We start from the raw sequence: 21,250 nt of genomic DNA on the forward strand, positions 1-21,250 counted from the left end.
CTGCAAACTATATATCCGGCCTCGTGTTGCATACATAAATGAGGCAGCCAACAGCAGTTTGGTAAAGAGTGACATAAGCAGGATCACCAGCATCATGTAGACTCAACTTCAAACCTGTTTCCATGGGAGTGGCAATAAGTTTGCAATCCTCAAGTCCAAACTTACATAGCAATGTCTCTATGTAACTTTTCTGACACAAGGCAATACCACCATCACACTGCTTAAACTGTATACCCAAATAATGATGCAACAGCCCCAAATCTTTCATCTTGAAAGTAGCATTCAGATCAGCCTTAAATTCAACAATATGTCTCTGATTTGGTCCAATGATCAGCAAATCATCAACATAAAGAACCACGATGAGAAATACATCACCCTCACGCTTTACAGACAATGTGCTTTCTGTTGGACTGTTACGAAAGCCTTGTTTGACCAAATGAGTGTCAACTTTCTCATACCAAGCACGAGGAGATTGCTTCAACCCATACAAAGCCTTGTTACATTTGCACACTTTGTCCTCTTGTCCTTTTATGACAAAACCGCGAGGCTGCGTTACATAAACTTCCTCAAATATGTCACCATTGAAGAAAGCAGTAACAAAGTCTGATTGATGTACATCCCAACCAAAATGAGCTGCCAATGCACATAGAAAACGCACAGTAGTCATACGACAAGTGGGAGAAAAAGTCTCTTCATAATCTATGCCTTTTTGCTGTGCATAACCCTTTGCAACAAGTCGAGCCTTATGGCGATCGATCTCATCATCCGCCTTGCGTTTCAACTTGTAAACCCACTTCGCACCAATGGCCTTTTTGCCAGGAGGCAAATCACATAAAGTCTATGTGTCATTTTCTATAAGTGCATCATATTCTGATTGCATGGCAACCATCCAATTTTCTGAATTTTGTGCTTCATCAAAAGTCAGAGGCTCCTCAACATCATGTAAGCTAGACACAGCCAAAGCATAACAATCTGATGCATAAGATGCATGGCGAGAGCCTGAACGAGTACGACTAGACAAAGTGTGCACCAGCCAGTTTGGCATACCTCTAGCCTGCTCATTTTCAGCCCTTTCCTCATCAAGTACATCATGTACATCTGCATCAGTAATAGGCTGATCTACGACATTTTCAGAAACCCCCATAGGCTGTACATTTGCCTCATTGGAACTTACATTCGTATTTCCACCATTGAAAAGAGGCAACAAAGTGTCATAAATGCCCTGTGAGCTTACATTACTGTCTCTAGTACATGACAGCAAGGGCTGAACAGAATCTTCCACAAACACTATATCCCGTGAAACCAGAATACGTTTTTTTTGCGAATGATACAACCTGTAACCTTTGCTTTCAGCACTGTAACCAACAAAAATACATTTGACAACCTTATCATCCAATTTTCTTCGCTGCACTTGTGGCACCAAAGCATATGCCAAACAGCCAAAAACACGCATGTGCTCAATAGAAGGCTTTCTATCATGCCATGCTTCATATGGAGTAATAGACTGCAAAGCTTTCGTAGGACCCCTGTTAAGTACATAAGTGGCACACATGATGGCCTCAAGCCAAAAAGAATGCGGTAAAGCTTGACTTTTGACCATACATCGTGCCATTTCCGTCAGTGACCTGTTTTTCCACTTAGCAACACCATTTTGATGAGGTGTATAAGGCACTGTACATTGGTGTTTTATCCCACGAATAGCCAGAAATGCATTAAATTCATGAGACATATACTCCCCCCCTCGATCGGAACGTAGGGTGTCCATAGTACATTTCGAGACATTTTCAGCCATAGCCACAAATTGTTTGAAGCACATAAAAACTTTGGACTTCGCTTTAAGCGGAAATACCGATGCATGCCTGGAGTAATCATCAATGAAAGTCACGAAGTACAGGTAATTGCCCAAGGACGGAGTTTGCATGGGCTCACAAACATCACTATGCACAAGCTGCAACCTGCATGTGGCCCGAACTGAACCATCCTTTGGAAATTTAGAACGCTACATCTTACCCAAAATACACCCTTCACAAAAATGTTTGACAGGTGCTTCAAGAGGTGGCAAAGAAGCAACCGTATCAGATTTCTGCAAACGCAGCAAACTGGCAAAATTCAGATGACACAATTGTGCAGGCCAAAGTTTTGCATCTGAAATAGCCCGTGAATCTAGAACAGCATTTGCAAAGTTTTGTCCACACTTGTTATACAAAGCGAGCTTATACAGCCCACGGCACAAAAGCCCAGATGCAACAATTTCATCACCAAAACTAAGATCATGAACTGTACATTTGTCATCCACAAATTTGACTACAAGTCCAAGTCTAGCAAGTGCGGATACAGACAAGAGATTCTTCTTGATCCCAGGTACATAAAGTGCATCAACAAGTGTGAAGGAACTGCCATTAGCAGCAGTGAGCACAATCTTTCCAACTCCCTGAACCGGATAAGAGGCATTGTTGGTACAAATGACTGAATTCCCACGAGGGACAGACTCGAGAGAGGTAAACAATTCACGATTTGAGGTAATGTGCTTTGTAGCACCACTGCCAAAATACCACACATGTGAATCAGTGGCAACTGACAAGCATGCATCATGGAGAAGAGGATTGTAAGTGCACTCTGCGCTAAAAGCCCATTCTGCATCAACATCAGCATTACAGTCTCCTTTCACAGAAGACTCAACAATGGCTGCATTTGTAGTGGAACCAGCATTTGTAGTGGAACCACCCTCTTTCTTCTTAGCCTCTTTGGCCTTCAACTTAAAACACGACTTGATCAAGTGATCATTAGCTTTGCGATAATGGCAACGCATCTTCTTTTTGCCCTTATCACCAGAATTGCCAGATGAAGTGCTGCCAGTAGAAGCATTAGGAACAGAAGTTCTGCCACCCGCAGCAGAACCATAAGAAGTGGCTGCATTGCTGTTACCACCCTTTCTTTGAGAAGCAATAAAAGCCTGTTCAACTGCACGCTGTCTAGTCCTGTTTTTTCCGGACCGTGACTCTTGCAACAGCAATGTGCATAATGCATCAAACTTGACAACTTCTGGATTTCCTTGGGTCATCAGTCTCCAAGTACTAGCAAAAGTCTGGTAGGAATCTGGTAAGGCATCAAGAACAGTCTGCACAAGGGAACTGTCTGAAATGACTTCACCTGCAGAAATAAGCTGCTCATTGATATCCTTGACACTAGCAAGGAAAGTGTCCATATCATCTTCCTCATGCATAATCTTCGACTCCAGCTCTTTACGCAGCAAAGCAATTTTAGCCTCATTGCGGCTTGCATAAAGACCTGCTAAAATATCCCAAGCCTGTTTTGCAGATTTTGCTGAACGGATGTGAGGAACAATGGTGCGCTTCACAGACAACGCAATTAATATATGAGCCTGCGGATCCTTAACATCCCAACGAGCTTGTTCTGCCGTAGGCAAAACAACTATAACAGCTGCAATCCTTGCAGCAAGACCTGCAACATCCTCAACATCGCCCACATCCTCAGAACCAAGACGTACATCAATGCCCTGCACAATGTTCCAGACACCCTTTGACACAAGAACATGTTGCATCATATAAGCCCACATAGGGTAGTTGTCCCCATCCAACCTGTCCTCAGCAGCAAACATCTACAACACATCTGTGTTGTTGTTGTCAGCCATGGTAAATGCTGCACCTGATGTGAAAATTGTCCGAAAATAGGAGAAACGGAGCGGGAACAACCTGTGCTATATAGCACAAACCGTAGAAGACTATAAGGCACCTGTTATGCTGAAAACGGCACTGACAGAAATTCTGCACAAAATGACGAAATAGCCTGTGCAGTACTGCCTGTAGTGGAAACGGAGGCCGTAATGAGCCCAAATCAAAATTCTGAGCAGACCAAGCTCTTTGAGTTTACCCAAAAATTTTGTCGACCTGCGAACGCTCGCCAAAGGTCACTGAAATTGGAGAAAGTGAGCAGGCGTGTGCTGGAGCAGCTGGCGACTAAGCCCGGGAGGACATGACCTGCTCTGATACCAATTGTTGGAATTAGGGTTGCAGAGAAACGCACACAGCTTGGAGAAGACGAAGGAATCTCAAGGTACACAATAGAGAGTGTGTTACTTAGTGTGCAATGGAAAGATAGATAGCCCTAGAGTGATGGGCGTATATACAATGCATGGGGGAAAAAACCTCCTAAAGAGGGAAAAAATGCCCGGGCGGTCCTAGTGTGTTCACACACATCACTACCACATGTATATGGTAACACTTCTTCTCTACTATGCTAGATCCTTTTCACAAGTTTTTCTAATGATGACTTCGATTATGTAATTGGTGAATTATGCAAAATACCATTTGTATTTAAAAACCTTTACTCATACATTTATAATGCAACTCTCTCATTCCAATTTTAAACGACAACAGCAGTTGTGCCCGTGGAAGATGAAGAAACCAATACACAACATGTAGCAGATTATTGGAGAAAACAACTCACCAAGCTCACAGAGGTAAAGTCTTCCTTTGTCAATGAAAAATTATTTGTAAACTTCCTTCCAAGTAACGTTGTACGATTCACAGATAAATGGCCACTTGAGCTTCGTACCATGCGCACGCCCTTACTATCTTGGATGCAAATACTGCAATACACGAATTCAAAGCCAACTGAACACAGAGACAAGTGACAAAAACGCATGTCCTACTATAAACAATGTGGTATTGAAGTTGAGTTGATAGTCATACCATGTTTGAAAGGATCTATTCAAACCAACACGGCTTCTACAACGGTCAATGTTATAAGTGGTCTACTACAACAACTTCTACATATTGAGCAACCAATAGAAGAATATTTCAAAGCATCCAAAATAGACTTTTATCAAAAGTTGAACAAAGCAAATATTTACGGTCTTTTCAAGATAAACAGTGCGAACACCATTATCTCTTACAATGGCACACATGTGAAAAGACAAAGAATTACTGATTTGTGTTAGGTACGTTACACATGTCAGTAGAAATAAAAAACGCAATGCCATTTCTTGCTTCTGACAGATCTAATACTTGCTTGTTTATTGTTTTAGGTTTTTTGCCATGCGCTCATATGACCAGGAGAGATACCATACAAAGAATTAATGATTTATGTTAGGTACGTTACACATGTCAGTAGAAATAAAAAACGCAATGCCATTTCTTGCTTCTGACAGATCTAATACTTGCTTGTTTATTGTTTCAGGTTTTTTTGCCATGCGCTCATATGACCAGGAGAGATACCATACATATACCAACGTCTTAGAAGGGAGCTCGACATTTTATATTGTCATACCTTCAGCACACAACTTTTTCATACATACATTCTCTCGCGTTCCCATTGATATAGTCCTCATTCAGTTCATTGAGCTTTTTAAGAAATGGCATTCAGAGTAAGCAACGAAGAAGAAGATCGTAGGAGGCGTACATATGTTGAAAATGATCTTCACCCTACAGAAGAATTTGTTTTCACTGCAGGAGACGGTTATTTTGATTGCTTGCAAGATTTACTCAATTACCATCACACAACATTGGACTTACGAATACACATAATAAAAAACTTCGTCAACTCATTCAATACAAATGACTCAGATGCATTTTGACGCTTACAAACATTCCTAAACTTGGATTTGCCTTTAACTTTGCATGATGTTCACACAATAAATGAATATCTTTCCTGAATGCAATTACCAGCTTCCGAGAAAGGGGTCTGGGGAGAACATTTTTGCATATATTGGTCAACAAAAACATTCAAACGGAGTATTTGACTGTGGTCAAAACAAAGAGAAACAAAAATATAACTTACTTTTCGCGTTTAAAAGACACATTGCACATTCTCTTCGATGACCGACCAAACCATGCTGGCCACTCTGAACCTTTTATTCCATCTAAGAAACATGTAACCATAGACAAAAAACTCATTGCACACCAGACGTTGCAGCAAAATATGAGATGCTTTTTGACGATCTCAAAACAACACATAATTTTCATTACAATATTGGAAACTGCCTACTTGATAGCATTGCACTCCTTGACACATACCATTTCCAATCAAGAACTACGACAAATTGGACTCATGAAACTCCTCATAAAACCCTCAAAACAGTGACTCACAAGCATTGGAACATGTACAAGTACACCTAACAACAACATTCCTTGAAGACACTCACAATATAACACATTTACCCAATATATCAAACTCATGTCAACATCCTCAAGACATGGTGGGCTCTGGGGCGATGCAGTGATTTTGTACTGGATAGCAAGAGCATTGAAACTGAATATCGATGTATGTAGCTCCTCACTATGTAAAGTTAGCTACAATACAAATTTCTCTCAAGAACATAAAAGGATTCATTTACGGTTTCACGATGAAAATGGGAACGATGGCCATTACGAGCCTTTGCAACCAAGACAAAGCAGAGAAGATGTCGTCAATCATGTCAAACCTTCTTTGCAGAAAAGGAAACATCAGAAAGAGGATACCCTGTCAAGCGCAAAAACCAACCAAACAAACCATTTGAAAAAAAAAGAACATAATACAGATGGAACAAACAAGTTGAGAATCAATTAATACAACTCTTGTAAACTGCATAAGTTGGAAATCTCAACTATTTGTGATATTTTTTGCAAGAGCATAAGGACATCCCCAAAAAAGTGTGAAATACATCAAAAATAAAAAAATCGCATTCCCAAAAATAGCTCCAGAAATAAGACAACTATATGGACAGAAGAGCTAGAGAGTAACCTGTACTTGCTACAAATAGCACATCCTAGTATTTCGCGGGCTACACTCTGTAAGAATTTCTTAGAAAACAACAACCTGCCGTCACCACTTCTGGAGAGAACACACACTCATCTATACCGTCTCATTAAAAAAAGAGAGGAACAAAATCTTCATCAAAACACAACACACACAACGCATGACGATCACACAGAGAGGTGCCTACAAAAATTCCTCTCAAGCATACAAGAGAAACCAATTTGTCCGTGCAGTTGTTGTAAATGATTGTACTTTCCATCACAATTTTCAAGATATTGCAAACATGCAATAGAACTAATCAAGAACTATACCAAAATATCATTGCAAGTAGATTCTAATGGTAAAAAGCCAATCTGTAATGGTTGCATTTACTACTACAATAAAGGAAAGGTTCAAAAATATTGCTCTCCCACTTTCATAAGGATGAACTCAACAATTGAGGAAGTGCAATCGCTAACATACCTTGAAGAGTGCTTAACTGCCCCAAGGAACACATTTGCTCAGATACGCCAATATCTGCACTAAGATCAATACCTTTTAAAAGGAAGCATTATAAACATACCTTCAAACCTTGATATAATCCAAACAACATTACCAAGAATAGACCTTGAGCACACAATTGATATTGCAATAAAAGGAAACTACAATACAAATCGATATACAAGAGCGGACAAATACATTAAAAAAAAAACCAAGGCTTTAGAGATTCTACTGACTACTCTGCTATTTAGAAAGTATAATATTCAATTACTACTAAAAAATTTTACTGCTTTGAACAACAAGAACTATCACAAAGTTCAAAACAATGACATGAGTTGACGAATGATAATCAAGAAGACATCCTGCACGATCAAGAATAGAAGACTGAACTGCATACTGATACGTTATTGTACAACTTTATAGATTCCAACGAATTTTACGATGCTACGTTGAAGGTTATGACTACAGCTCGATGTGTACAACAACAACAACCACTAGGCTTGTTTTCAGATAACTTACTGTGAAGACCTCAACTTTTCCACCTTGTTCTACAGTAGTCAACGTTACACATCACTTCATCTACCAAGAGTTGTGTCAATAGGAAATAATGAACGTCGATCGTTGCTTTGCATATCGCATCACAAACATATTTTCAAAGTGATTAAAATAATAATTCATCAAATTTGGACATCAGCATGGGTGCGTATTCGTAAAGTTATGCTACATAATCGAACTATATGTGCTAGAGAACTCAAAGACTCAACAGACATTGAAAGCATAATAAAATCATGTCGGTTATAAAAAACTGCAACGGTTACAAAATTTGCCAGATTATTATGAAGGCCTACGAAAAAACATTTTCACTATGATCCGATAACCGGGACCTCCAACATTCTTTGTTGACTTTCACAATTGGTGAAAAAAATTGGCCTCCTCTGTATGAAGCACTAGAGCACTTCTTCAAGAAAAGTAAACACACTCACATGAATAACGGAACCTTGAATGACTTGATACGAGAGGACTCTGTCACTTGTGCAAGATACTACCACCACATTATCTCAAACCTGCGGAGATTACTAAAAAAGACATCACACATATATGTAAAGATAACCGATTATTTCTTTGTCACAAAGTTCCAGTCTAGAGGCAGCGAGCATGACCATTCTACTATAGATTGAAGATACTCCAATATTTGATGGCTCAAACAATGAAGCCATAACAAAATTCATTGACACATACTTATCGTGCAATAAAAGAGATATACACGAACATTTGCGGAGCATCCAAACACACCTAAACACACATACATGTAGCAAACAAAATAGAAAACAATGTACATTTAAATATCCTCAACAACCTTTCTCACAGACAACTATTCCAAACCCACTAGATGACAAAAGCGATAATGAAATTGCAAGCGCAACAAAAATCTTTGAACAATACAAATTTATGACCTAGCTGAACATGACATGGAGTTCAATACTTTTCTCAAAGAAATGAACATGACGGAAGAAACTTACAAGAGATCAATTTCTAGTACTTTGAAACATCCCACAGTTTTCCTCAAAAGACGAAATTCATATGTATGCACAAATGCGCTTGTAAAAAAAACCTTGTCAACTGGGAAGCAAACATAGATTCACAATTTATACTTGAACCATATGCAGCTGCAACATATTGCACATCTTATCTGACAAAAATGGACAATACAGTCACCAAGACATACCAACAATTACTAAGCTTAAAGAAAAATAAAATGATGTAGCTTCTCAAATAAAACAACTAGGTTCCACATTGCTCAACACACAACAAATGTCTATACAAAATGCAATATATTTCATACTCTCATTCCTCTCTTTCATTCGTCAAGACAATTCCAATTTGTAAACACGGCTCCTACAAATGAACGTGCTATCATTCTCAAATGCCGACATCAACTTCAAGATCTGCTTGATGACTCCACAAGTATTGCACAAGAATCAATCATAGACAAATACAAAGAGTGTCCAACAAGCTTAAAAAAACAAACCTTAGCCGACATTGCAACGGAGTATAATTACAACAAAGACTTCACCCGAAGGAAGAAAGCGAGAATCTTGAGAAGTATACGTTACAACAAGAAAAAGGACAATGAGAGTCATTACAAAGAAATGCATCTACTACATGCTCCTTTTCTGCAAAAGAAAGTGAACTCATTAAAGACCATGCAACCTGGAAGGAGGCATATGTATCTAGGAAAGACTCCATACTTAAGAACTACGAAAAATATAATTATAGCAAACCAATAGCGAATAGAAAAGAATGGCACAAATTAGAAAATATACCATTACAAGCACATGAAGAAGACACATACGAACAACCATAGATCACATCAATATTACCAACACACAGAACATAGAGAGCTATGACCTCAATCTTGATTTTGAAAATCCACATAGAGAAACAAAGAACTCACAAAAAATCCAATTGCTTCTTGCACAAACAATAAAGCTCAACACACAAGATCATTTCAAAAACATTAGGAACTTCAATCTCGAACAACGCTGCATATTTGATGACACCATGTTCAAAATAACATATGAAACCAAACAGCAAATACGTGCCTTCATCATAGGAGGAGCCAACACCACCGGGAAAACAAAAATATTGAGAATACTGGTCGAGCACTTAACAAGATTCTACAATACAGTCCACAAAAGTGATCCACTTAAAATCAAAGTACTCAAACTGGTATTCACATGAAAAGCGGCATACAACATAGATGGAACAACGATACACTTCGCGTTACATATACCCATCAATAAAAACGTGCTCACCCAAGTGTCCAATGAACAGTTGGATACTTTGACAAAAAATAATAGCAAACTCAAAGTTTAGCAATGAGATCTCACTGGTCAACGCAACAATGTTGACACTTATCAATAAAAGGTTGCAAACAATCCAGCACACACATCATTTTCCCTTTGGAGGGCTACATGTCATATGTTTTGGTGATTTATACCGTGAAAGACAAATGGATTTTCAAAGACATTACACCAATGCACACAAATTTATGGCGAGCAAAATTCAAAAAGTATGTACTCACACAAGTCATGTGCCAAACAGGCCCCACTTTTGTAAACATTCTGAATAAAATAAGGAAAAACAATCATGATATCCAAGACATTGAGTACATGAACAACATATGCTTTGCAAAAGAAACATGCGATTTTCACATGCCTCATCTGTTTTACACGCAGCAAAAAACACAAGAACATAATAATTTACTATTCCAAGAAATTGAAGGTATACCCTAATAGTGATAGACTCCACTCCCCTCCAACATTGCCTTCATGAATTGCACAAGATATTAACAAAACAATAGGCCTTCAAAGAGTCTCAAGCTTACACCAACAATGCTCATTGAGCTTTGCTCATGAAATTACGACATAGCAGACGGCCTTCAGGAATTGCACAAGATATTAACAAAACAACAAGCCTTCAAAAGAGTCTCAAGTTTAAACCAACAATGCTGAGCTTTGCTCATGAAATTATGACATAGCAGACGGCCTTGTCAATGGTGCCGATGAGCAGTAGACAAATATCAACCTACAAGAACCAAACAATAATTTGGATACAATTTCTAAATACAAAGGTTGGCAATAAAACACGCCAAAAATACCACCATCTTTATACTGATAACATAAAATCTACATGGACATGTATTTTTCCAATCACAAAGGAGTTTCAAATATAAAAAAACAAACACAACCAAACTATTCAAAACACAATTTCCCATTCAACAAGCATCAATAAGAACTATCCATCAATCCCAAGGGTTATCTCTAGACACCATGGCCTTCTCACCTGACAAAGCACACACACATGGGTTAGTCTACACGACGTTATCTAGAGTTAGAACCAAAGAACAAATATTTCTCTTACAACCGTTACAAGCAAGAAATTTCTCCCTGGATCAACATGTACAAAATGAAGATCATAAACTGTCCACAAAAGGGAAATGCAATTCTCAATAGACCCAATTCTCTTAAACAAAGATCAAACAACCACCATAAGTACTTTGAACACTAGATAACTACCTAGTATTTTGAGGACTTAAAGGCACACCCACTTTATAGTTATAGTGACATCATTTGCCTTCAAGAAGCAAAAGACACCAACTCCATCATAGCAAATAAGCTAACATTTTACAATGCAATTTCTCACCCTCCACAAAATAGCACAATCACACTGTACAATAAAAACTACACACTATCAACCAAATCAATACACAAGCATCCAAACCACGAAATTGTTGAAACATTGCTTCCGACAGATACTAATCAAGCAATCAAAATTGTTAACTTGTATCGTTTGCCAACCAGCAAAGACACACACACATTCTTCAAAACTCTGAGCAGCACCTTGCAACGCACAATCCAATCAATGACACAAATTCCGAATTACTAACAACGGACCAACAACAATCTACAAATCTCAACTAGATCATATATGGACAAACTTTACAGACTATCAAATCATATAAAAAAATTACCCAGCATCTTGGACAGGTCACGATGCAATATACATAACCCTCAACAACAACAACAACAACAACTACATTCCTCGGACATTGCCACCAACCACGGGTAAACCCTTCTCAACTACACTTTGCATATCTCTGCCTTCCTGGGGTCAAATCCGTACTTATGAAAGAATCTTCCATACGGTACTATGCCATTTTGGAAGCTGATCGCCAGTGAAGCATAGCGCGTCCCACTGCAAAGCACCAGCTCATACACACAATCCCATTGCGGGCTTCTTCTGACTTCGAATCAAGGACACATCTTACGGCATAGGGTTATCAACTGCTTGGCTTCGTCCAGTGGACGTTGCAAAGGCTCTGCACAGGTTGCTCCCTACAAAGTCGACAAGAGCAAGGACGTACACACTAGCACTTCAATGTAGATGTTCCATTCCAACTCTACATCGCTCGGGCCTAAGGAGGTTGGAGGACGCTACATATTTCCTCTTACATAGAGCACACTACATCAAAACAAAGATCATCGCTCCATCGTCTTCAACAACCAAACTAGACATCTCCAGAGACTTCAAACTTTCGGAACATAGAAAGTTGGTTAGCCAAACAACTCATGAACATACGTGTTTAGCATTTCAATTTGCCTCGTTCTCTCTCTCTCTCTCTCTCTCTCTCTCTTTCCATCTTGTGTGTTCTCTACACTCCAATGCAACAAATGAGACCATTTCCCTATGTTTCTGTGACTGAGTGTAACCAAATCCCCCCCCCCCCCCCCCCCCCCCAAGCACTAAAGGGCATGGAGCTTTTAATGAAGATTGAGTGGTGGGATCAATGGCAAGCAAACTAGGACGCGGAGATCAAAGCGCGCGCAACCCTTGATTTTGGGGGTAAACTAGGACAAAATATAGTAAACTTGGTCAGGCGGGGAACTTGTCCAAGTTTATTTATCATTTTATGGTTTGCCACATGTCAATGTGCCCGACGCGGACGTAACGCGTAATGCATTACGACGGTGGGAGGGTTCGAGTCCCTTTGCTTGCGAACGGCGCCTATTTTTTTTCGCCATCCATTCGCCTCGAGATTCCCCCTTCACCGAGGATCCCATCTCTTTCCATCCGTGCCCTTTAGTGTTAGCCCCCCCCCCCCCCCCCCCCCAAAATAGCCATGCCTGTCACCCTGCCGTCTGGAGGACGGGTGACACACTCAAACTTAATCAAATATCTGTTTGCCGTTGGTCTGCTAGCAGCTAGGGCTTAAAGCAAAGAAGTGAGCAGAGCGCGACGGGAAGGTTTTGAAGCTCGTATAGGCGCCTACATGTACGTGATCATATGGGAGGCAGGAGTCTGTGCATTTTGACAAGATTACAGCTCGTTTGAAGAAGCTCAGCTATGGTTTCAATGCAAATCATTGTGGCCCCGTCCTTGTTGCACAAAAGGTCTGTGCGGGTGTCTACAAAGGAGTCACTACAAGTCAGCTCGATGAGCTTGCTGCTGAGACTGTGGCTGCCCTAACTGCCTCACCCACACTTCTGGAACACCCAGGCCCCATGCATGTTCATAGTGAGTCCAACATTCAGACTAGAATATATTCTCAAGGAAGTAGTAATTGAGACGTTATGATTTGGCTTCTTGAAACTTGCAGCTCAGTAGCTGTTTCCTCATTTGCATGAAGGATGACAGCATAGAGGGTATCTATGATACTCTCAAAGAGTGTGCAATAATCAGCAAATCTGCTGGAGGTATTGGGTTGTCAGTCCACAACATCAGAGCAACTGCCAGCTACATTCGAGGAACCAATGGCACTTCTAATGGAGTGGTTCCCATGCTTCGCGTGTTTAATGACAAAACTAGATATGTGGATCAAGGTGGAGGAAAAAGAAAGGGTAAAGCCATTTTGATTGCTTGCCAACATGAGTTGATTTTACTGCAATGTTTAAGTGCTCGCCATTCTTAGCGGATGCTAATTGTTATTTGATTCTGTGATTCTGTAGGTGCCTTCTCTATTTATCTGGAACCATGGCATGCTGACATCTTTGATTGGCTGGACCTTATGGAAAGGTTGGAAAGTTTGCCCTGTTGAGATATTTTATGACAGTTCGGTTGCAGTATTCTTATCTCACTTTTCTCTTCAGGAAGAGGCTGGGGCCGAGATCTTTTCTATGGTTTGTGGATGCTTGATTTGTTCATGAAGCGAGTTCAAGATAATGGTCTTTGGTCTTTGTTTTGTCCTAATGAGGCTCCTGGCCTTGCTGATTGCTGGGGTGAAGAATTTGAAACCCTGTATTTTCACTATGAAATAGAGGTATTGTCGGGTGCCAACTGCAATTTCCAAGTTTGTTAGAATAATTTTTGATTGAGTGTTGGTGTATGGTCCTCAGGGAAGAGCGAAGAGAGTGGTCCAAGCTCAAAAGCTGTGGTTTCCTACTTTGGAAGCAGAAGTCGAGACAGGGAATCCTTAGATGGTGTACAAGGTATGGTCTTCTGTCTTCGCACTGCTTGCTATCTCGAACTGAAATTGTTGCCGTGGTTTCTGAGCCCTGAAGCTAATGGTCAGGATGCTTGCAATCGCAAAAGCAATTAGCAAAATTTGGGAACCACAAAATTGTCCATTCTCTGCACAGAGATTGTGGAGTTTACTAGCCCTTAGGAGACGATTTGTTAGAGAAAAGGTCTTCTTAGTAAATCAATCATGTTGAAACATATATTATTTTTCCAAACCATATAAGGGTTGCTTATGTGCAAGTAATGCTTCGTAGGGTGTTCCTCTTGAGTCACATCCTTCCAAGTTAGTTGGTAGCAGGGGCTATCGGAATCGCTATTTTGATTTTGAAAAGCTCGGAGATGTTTTAGTTTTTGTTAAATTCTTCTTACCTCATGCCTGATCATATGCTATCAACAAATAAGATATTTTCCACAGGTTGCTGCTGTAGCCACTTGTAATTTGAACAAGATTATTGATGTGAATAATTACCCGGTGGAGACAGCTTACTGAATTAACCTCCACCAGACCTATTGGATTAGGTGTGCAAGGGCTGCCAACACCGTTGTTCTGATGGGAATGCCCTTCGATTCTGAAGAGGCAGTGTCGATCTTCTTCTTGCAATTAAAAAAGACTGAATGTCATTGTAGTGACATGCTATTAATTATGTGGCAGGCTCAAAAGCTTAACAAAGATATACTTGAAACAATCTACTACCATTCTCTTAGAGCTTCAGTTGAGCTTGCCATGGAAGAGGGGCAGTATAAAACCTATGCAGGAAGTCCCATGAGTAAGGTAGGTTTGTACAGCACGAATTGAATTTTGTGACTGCCCTAGGGTAACTTCATCTTGACACTCGGACGGTGTAGAGGGAAATTTGCAACCAGATATGTGGCAGATTGTGCCATCTGATCGATGGGATTGGGCTGCTCTTAGGAGAATGATTGCTGAACATTGGGTTAGGAATTCATTTCTTGGTGCAACAATGCCAACAGCACAAGAAGTTTTGGACAGATTCTCACAATAATTCCCACATTATGACTTACCTCAACATCATGAGCTTCTGTGAGGGAGGCACGGCATACCTAGCTAGGTACGATTGGGGGCAGGGGACTGCCAGCCGGGTGGGGGGGCCCGGTGGTCCCCTGCCCCCAATCGTACCTAGCTAGGTATGCGGTGCCTCGCGAGTAGAAGCTCATCATATTATGCATTGCATGAAAAACATTGAAAAAGGCTCCCTTTTCCTACATGAGAAAATTTCTAAATCTTCTTGTGCAGCTTCTACCAGTTAAATATTGGGCAATATTGAGTGTTTTGAGTCATACACTTCGAACATCTACAGTGGACGAGTTCTAAGGTTTGGATTTAGTTGGGCTTAGCTTCTTTATGAGTCACTCAGTGGTGTTTCTTTGGTCTGAATGGGTTTGGACTGTATCTTCTTGTAGTGGTGAGTTTGTGGTCATCAACAAACATCTTCTGAATGACTTGACGGACATGGGACTGGAATTATTCTCAACAATGGGTCTGTTCAGAAAGTAGACAAAAGACTTGTACAAGTAAGAACACTGGAAATGTATGAGACCTGGTAGAAGGTTTACTTACCCAAGTTTTGAGCGTAGGACTGTTTGGGAGAGCAAGCAGATGACCATCGTAGACATGGCTGCAGATCAGGGCTGCTATATCGACCAAAGCCAAAGTCTTAACATACACATGGACCGGCCAAAATTTTGGGAAATTGACTTCTTTGCATCTCTACACGTGGTCTACTTTTACATCTGAAAATGTTTGTGATGTGGGTACTGGAAAGGGTTTGCTTGTCTGATCTGCAGACTGGCTATTCTGTATTATCTTCGGACTAGGGCAGCTGCTGATGCTATCAAGTTCACAGTTGATCCATGAAGGTACCTGTCTGCTAAAACGTGTCACAAGATTTTTTTGGACGTGTCCAATTGGGAACCATACTCCCGGATGGGGTTTTGGACTTGCACAGATCCACCATGGAAATAATGGCAGTCCTATTGAGACTGGTTCTAAAAACTGTAAAATCTTGACTTTTGGTGATCCAAATGCAAAAAGACTTGGGGGATAGCCTTAAAACATCAGTGTCTACAAGCATGCCAAATTTGGTCTAATTTGGGCTCCAAACTACGATCGCGATCAGTGTATCTCAGTCCCAGATTTTGACCAGATTTCATTTGTGGGATCCTCAGGTGTATACAAACATAAAAGTCTAAAGGACCTAGGGTCAAAAACCACAAAAAACAGATCAAAACCACTGAATACAGATCCAAGTCAAAAACTGCTAAACTGGCATAGAAATTGACTTTTAGTAGACCAAAACACATCAAGACCGGGAAGAAACCATGTAGAGGGATAGCATGTGCACAGGACAACCCCAAATAGCTTTCATTTCCCAAAACAAACATCAAAATCAAGTCAAATTGACAGATTCTGGAAATCAGACACTTCAGACCAAGAAACTGCAAATTCTTGACTTTTTTGAGTCCAAATTCAAAAAGATTTGGCAGGTAGTCTTAAAATAGCTTAGTGAACAAGCTGGTGAAGTTTCATCCAATTTGGGCTCCAAAGTACGATCGCGATCGGTGTACCTCAGTGCCAGATTTTGACTAGACTTTACCCACACATACACCTAGGTTATATAAGATAGCAGGAGTTTTCAAAATTCAAAAAAGTGACCTTTCCTAAATCCTATTATCATGATCAATACTAAAATGACAGTTTTTGTAAGCACTATTTAAATTCAACAATGTGAGACTATTTTTTTTCAAAATTTTATGAGAAATCTAACAACTCCGCAAAACTGAGAATTTAGTCCTCCACCCTTGAAATAAAAGGAAAATTGCCAAAATGCTCCTATATTTTGCAAGTTTCCAAAATACTCTTAAAATTTTAAAACTTCCTTGAAAGCCCTTGCTCCTTGTTTTGGATGGAATTCTTCGATTCACATGGTTTATTTTTTTGATAGTGGATATCTTCTTTTAAGTATCTTAAGGACAATTTCCATTGATAAAGATCTCACAATATTATAAAAAATCCTAGTTATAACATTTACCGAGAGAAACCCATCATATTGTGAAGAGTTGAAATTTATAATCATGCTTGCGAGATTGACAAGGAGTATGTTGGGAATTTTGCTCAAATTTAAGGGCTTATGAAAATTTTTTGGCAAAATTTACCAAATGTACTTTGGAAACTTTTGAAAATTGAGAAGTGATTGAAATTACCACAAATTTCAGGGGTATTTTAGTAATTTTCTCTTTAATAAAAAAGTGTGCACGTGCTTACACACATAGACACACAAAGCTCCATTTTTGAATCAGTCCATGTAAAGATGCCCTAAAGGTTGAAAGTCTTTGTTTGAACCCATCCTAATCATATCATCTTCTATTGAGGGGGAACCCATCTTACTAAACATGTTTGTGAGATTAGGGCCCTCTAGTCTGAGAAAAATAAAAATCCTTTCAAAACATCTCGAGTGCATAACTGAAGGGTTCCTTATAAAGCTAAAAGAGATGCTCTAGTGCACATTGAGTCATTGATACTTTTGTGTTTTTCTAATGCTTTATGTCCCCTTTAATGTTTTTGGCATGCTGAAGGTCTTAGTTCCATATGGATGAAGGTCGTTCAATTTTTATTGTGAGACTTGTGTCCTTTCAAATACTATTTCTCAAAGTTGGATTGAGTTAGGCATAGTGGCAGAGGCTAGCCTGCAGGCTCCAAGGCTCGAGAGTGAGCCCGCATTGGCTCTATGGTTGGAAGGTGAGCCTGATGTCTGCTCACTATGTGTGTCTAGGTGTAAGTTTGGCTTGTCATGTCATGTATGCAGGATGGATCCGACAAGGGATTAACACTTACATTGTTTGAGATGCACCCTCCGTGTGTGTTCCTAAGCATGCGTCTGTAGTAACTCACCGTCATGAATATCAACATTATCCAACCCTTGGTACAAACAAAGCAATGCGAAGCATGGCACATTTTTCATAGAGCCTATGACTAACAACCTCATCATGAATTCACATTATTGGAGATGCACCCTCCGTGTGTGTTCCTAAGCATGTGCCTGCAATAACTCAGTGTCATGAATATCAGCATTATCCAATCCTTGGTACAAACAAAGCAATGCAAAGCATGGCACATTTTTCACAAAGCCTATGACTAACAACCTCATATCTTAAATGTTATTTCGGTTTTAAAATATTAAATGAATCTTTTTATTTCACCTTTTATTTCACATCCTCAAATGGCTTGAGCTCTTGCATTCTATTCTTTTTGAATGTTAAGGTGCAGCTTCACCTTACACGATTCTAGTAAATTCTACACACACACACACACAAAATCATATTTATATTTATATATATACACACATCACACACACATATATATAGATTGATGAGTTTATATATATATATATATATATATATATATATATATATATATATATATATATATATATATATATATATATATATATATATATATATATATATATATATATATGTGTGTGTGTGTGTGTGTGTGTGTGTGTGTGTGTGAAAAACCGATGAAATACGTGAGAATTTAGTTCAAAAATTCATAGATTTTGACATTTTTGCTAGTATTTTCGGTTCGCTTCTTTGCAAGAAGGAAACTCGGCCGCTTCATAAAAGAGACATTCTTGAACAATGCTTCACCTTATATAATTCTTGTTAAACTCAACGTAATGATTTTATCACTTTTTTATTGTTTTAGAAAGCCACATGACCCTTTCACTTGTTTTTCCTTGAAAAAGTCTTTAGAGAACATAGGAGTTTGATCCATGATGTGAAGTTTTGATTCAATATTTTTTTTTAATAATTTGATTTGTAAAAAGTCATTTCATTTAGGAACCACAAAAATTCATTTCATTAGATTGCTTTATTATTTTCTATGCATATTGAATCTACCTTTTTCTATGGACATTAAAATATTCTTTTGTTTTAGTTTTTCAATATATTTTATGTTATTGTTTTTAATTTAATCTAATTTAATTTTATTTTGGTTTCAAATGATAATATTTAATAGACACCTTTTATTTTACTATTTTGAAAACTATACCAAAATATTCCTATAATTTTCAAAATATTCCTTGAGTTTTGAATTTTTTTGAAATACCTATTTTGCTTGGATTGTTGAAAGGTTTTTGGATCTTTATTCCTTTTTTACAATTGAAATCCGTTTTTGAATGCTTAGCATGGAATCTGTCACAAATTACCTCGCAAAAAAGGTAATTATGTCTAAAAATAATGAAGCAATTCATCTCCAATGCCTACAACTCCAACTCAAATTCTAGTTTTAGCGTCTTGTATTGATAGACAGTGAGTCTTCTAATGAAAAGCTACAATTTAAAAAAAAAAATCTTTGGAGATATTTAATCTCACAAACCAAGGATATTTTGAGAATTTTGAAAAATTTGAAGGATATTTAGAAATTTATGACAAAATATTGGGGGTACTTTGGAAATTTTTAAAATTTGAGGGATATTTTAAAAAATTTTATAAATTAGAGGGATATTTTGGTAACCCATTTGTGATTATGTATGTAAAATGGATAATATAATTTTATATTAACACAACAAAAATTCCATGTGAGTTTAGGAACTCATTAAACCTTACTCTCCATAAATCTCATCTTTTCCTTAACTTAGCAAGCCTTCATGCTTTCTCACCTTGTTTTCTCTTTGGAGTGCTTTGCACCATGTAAGTAGTGAATATATATTTTCTGAAGCCATTAGGAAAACCTTACATTATAAATTATGTTCGTGAGATTGACAAGGGGTATTTTGGGAAGTTTGTAAAAATTTAAGGGCCTATGAGAAATTTTTGGCATTTTGGGGCAAAAATGATATGGGGCATTTTAAGAAAAAAAGAAGAGATGATAAGAGGCATTTTGGGAAATTTTTGAAATTCTATTTGAGTATGATAAGAATTTTCGGTAATTTTCCCTAAAATGAAACACACACACACACACACACACACACACACGCTCGTGCGTACACGCGCACGCGCACACACAAAAAACAAAAGAATTTCTGTATCGCTCCATCACAAGTAGTTTTGGATAAATTCTCACAATAACTCCCACATTGTGACTTACCTCAACATCATGAGCTTCTGTGAGGGAGGCACCGCATACCTAGCTAGGTATGCGGTGCCTCTCGAGCAGAAGCTCATGATGTTCTTCATTGTATGAAAAACACTCGAAAAGAATCCGTTTTCGTACATGAGAAAATTTCTAAATCTTCTGGTGTGCATGTTGATGCGTTCTAAGTTGAAAGCCTCTTTTTGGAATAATAACGAAGCATGGTGTACTAAACATTAAGGGCAAACAAATTTTGAACCGTCAGAGAAACAAACGCAATCATCTTCATCTTAAAGGAGAAATCAATTATTTTCGGAAGTGTCAGTCCACAATGACATTGCAAACAGGCTTGGATGATGGCGTTGTTTTAATGTGATCCAAGGGAATATCCTTCTCAAATTTGTCAGAAGCTTCTTTTTCAACTACGATGGGAAGGCTGATGCCAGTTCACCACAGCTGGATGCATTCAAAGACGCACACAATAATGGAAAAGGCTGATGCTAGTTCACTACAGACATTAATTAGGAGATTCTGATAATTATAATGTTACTTATGTTTTACTTGTATTCGATTTGACATCAGCCGGCCTAGCTCAGTTGGTAGAGCGCAAGGCTCTTAACCTTGTGGTCATGGGTTCGAGCCCCATGGCCGGCGATAGGTGTATTTTTACAGAGCTTTTCTGAAACACCGACCATTACTACCATTTGTTTTTTTAATGTTTGGCAAACTTGAGGTCTTTGTGATGCCTCCCGTCTATTTGGCACTTCCGTTAACGCAGGGTCTAAGGGGAGGCCTTCGTGATGCCTCCCGTCTTTCAATGAAATGAAGAGGTTAGTGCCATTGAAAGAGGTTATTGGCATTGCCGTTAAGGCAGGGTCTAAGGGGAGGAAATTTGTCCCC

General features: G+C 38.9%; 1 protein-coding gene, 1 non-coding gene and 1 pseudogene across 2 annotated transcripts; 2 read left to right on the plus strand and 1 right to left on the minus strand.

The window, feature by feature from the left end:
* The window catches only part of LOC147422337 (uncharacterized), a 60,702-nt pseudogene extending 51,425 nt beyond the window's left edge, over positions 1 to 9,277 (minus strand).
* Positions 9,278 to 12,927: 3,650 nt separating this feature from the next.
* On the plus strand, positions 12,928 to 15,334 carry LOC147422338 (ribonucleoside-diphosphate reductase large subunit-like). The gene is made up of 10 exons (XM_086502552.1): positions 12,928 to 13,314; positions 13,397 to 13,493; positions 13,606 to 13,637; positions 13,746 to 13,812; positions 13,887 to 14,056; positions 14,133 to 14,147; positions 14,191 to 14,225; positions 14,309 to 14,423; positions 14,511 to 14,597; positions 14,672 to 15,334. The coding sequence occupies exons 1-10, from the start codon at positions 13,306 to 13,308 to the stop codon at positions 14,744 to 14,746; spliced, it is 702 nt and encodes a 233-aa protein (XP_086358678.1). The 5' UTR covers positions 12,928 to 13,305; the 3' UTR covers positions 14,747 to 15,334.
* A 5,597-nt stretch (positions 15,335 to 20,931) lies between these two features.
* TRNAK-CUU (transfer RNA lysine (anticodon CUU)) lies at positions 20,932 to 21,004 on the plus strand. Its single transcript has one exon. It is a non-coding gene; the product is annotated as a tRNA-Lys (tRNA).
* The last annotated feature ends 246 nt before the right edge of the window (positions 21,005 to 21,250 follow it).

Source organism: Adiantum capillus-veneris, chromosome 27 (genome assembly GCF_014529385.1).
Source record: "Adiantum capillus-veneris isolate H3 chromosome 27, ASM1452938v2, whole genome shotgun sequence".
Lineage (NCBI taxonomy): Eukaryota > Viridiplantae > Streptophyta > Polypodiopsida > Polypodiales > Pteridaceae > Adiantum > Adiantum capillus-veneris.

Excerpts from the sequence above, each read along its gene's own strand:
- LOC147422338 (XM_086502552.1), top strand. Across the intron at positions 13,494-13,605 it reads AATCAGCAAATCTGCTGGAG|ATATGTGGATCAAGGTGGAG; the intron begins GTATTGGGTTGT and ends TGACAAAACTAG. Across the intron at positions 14,598-14,671 it reads ATTTTGAAAAGCTCGGAGAT|GTTGCTGCTGTAGCCACTTG; the intron begins GTTTTAGTTTTT and ends TATTTTCCACAG.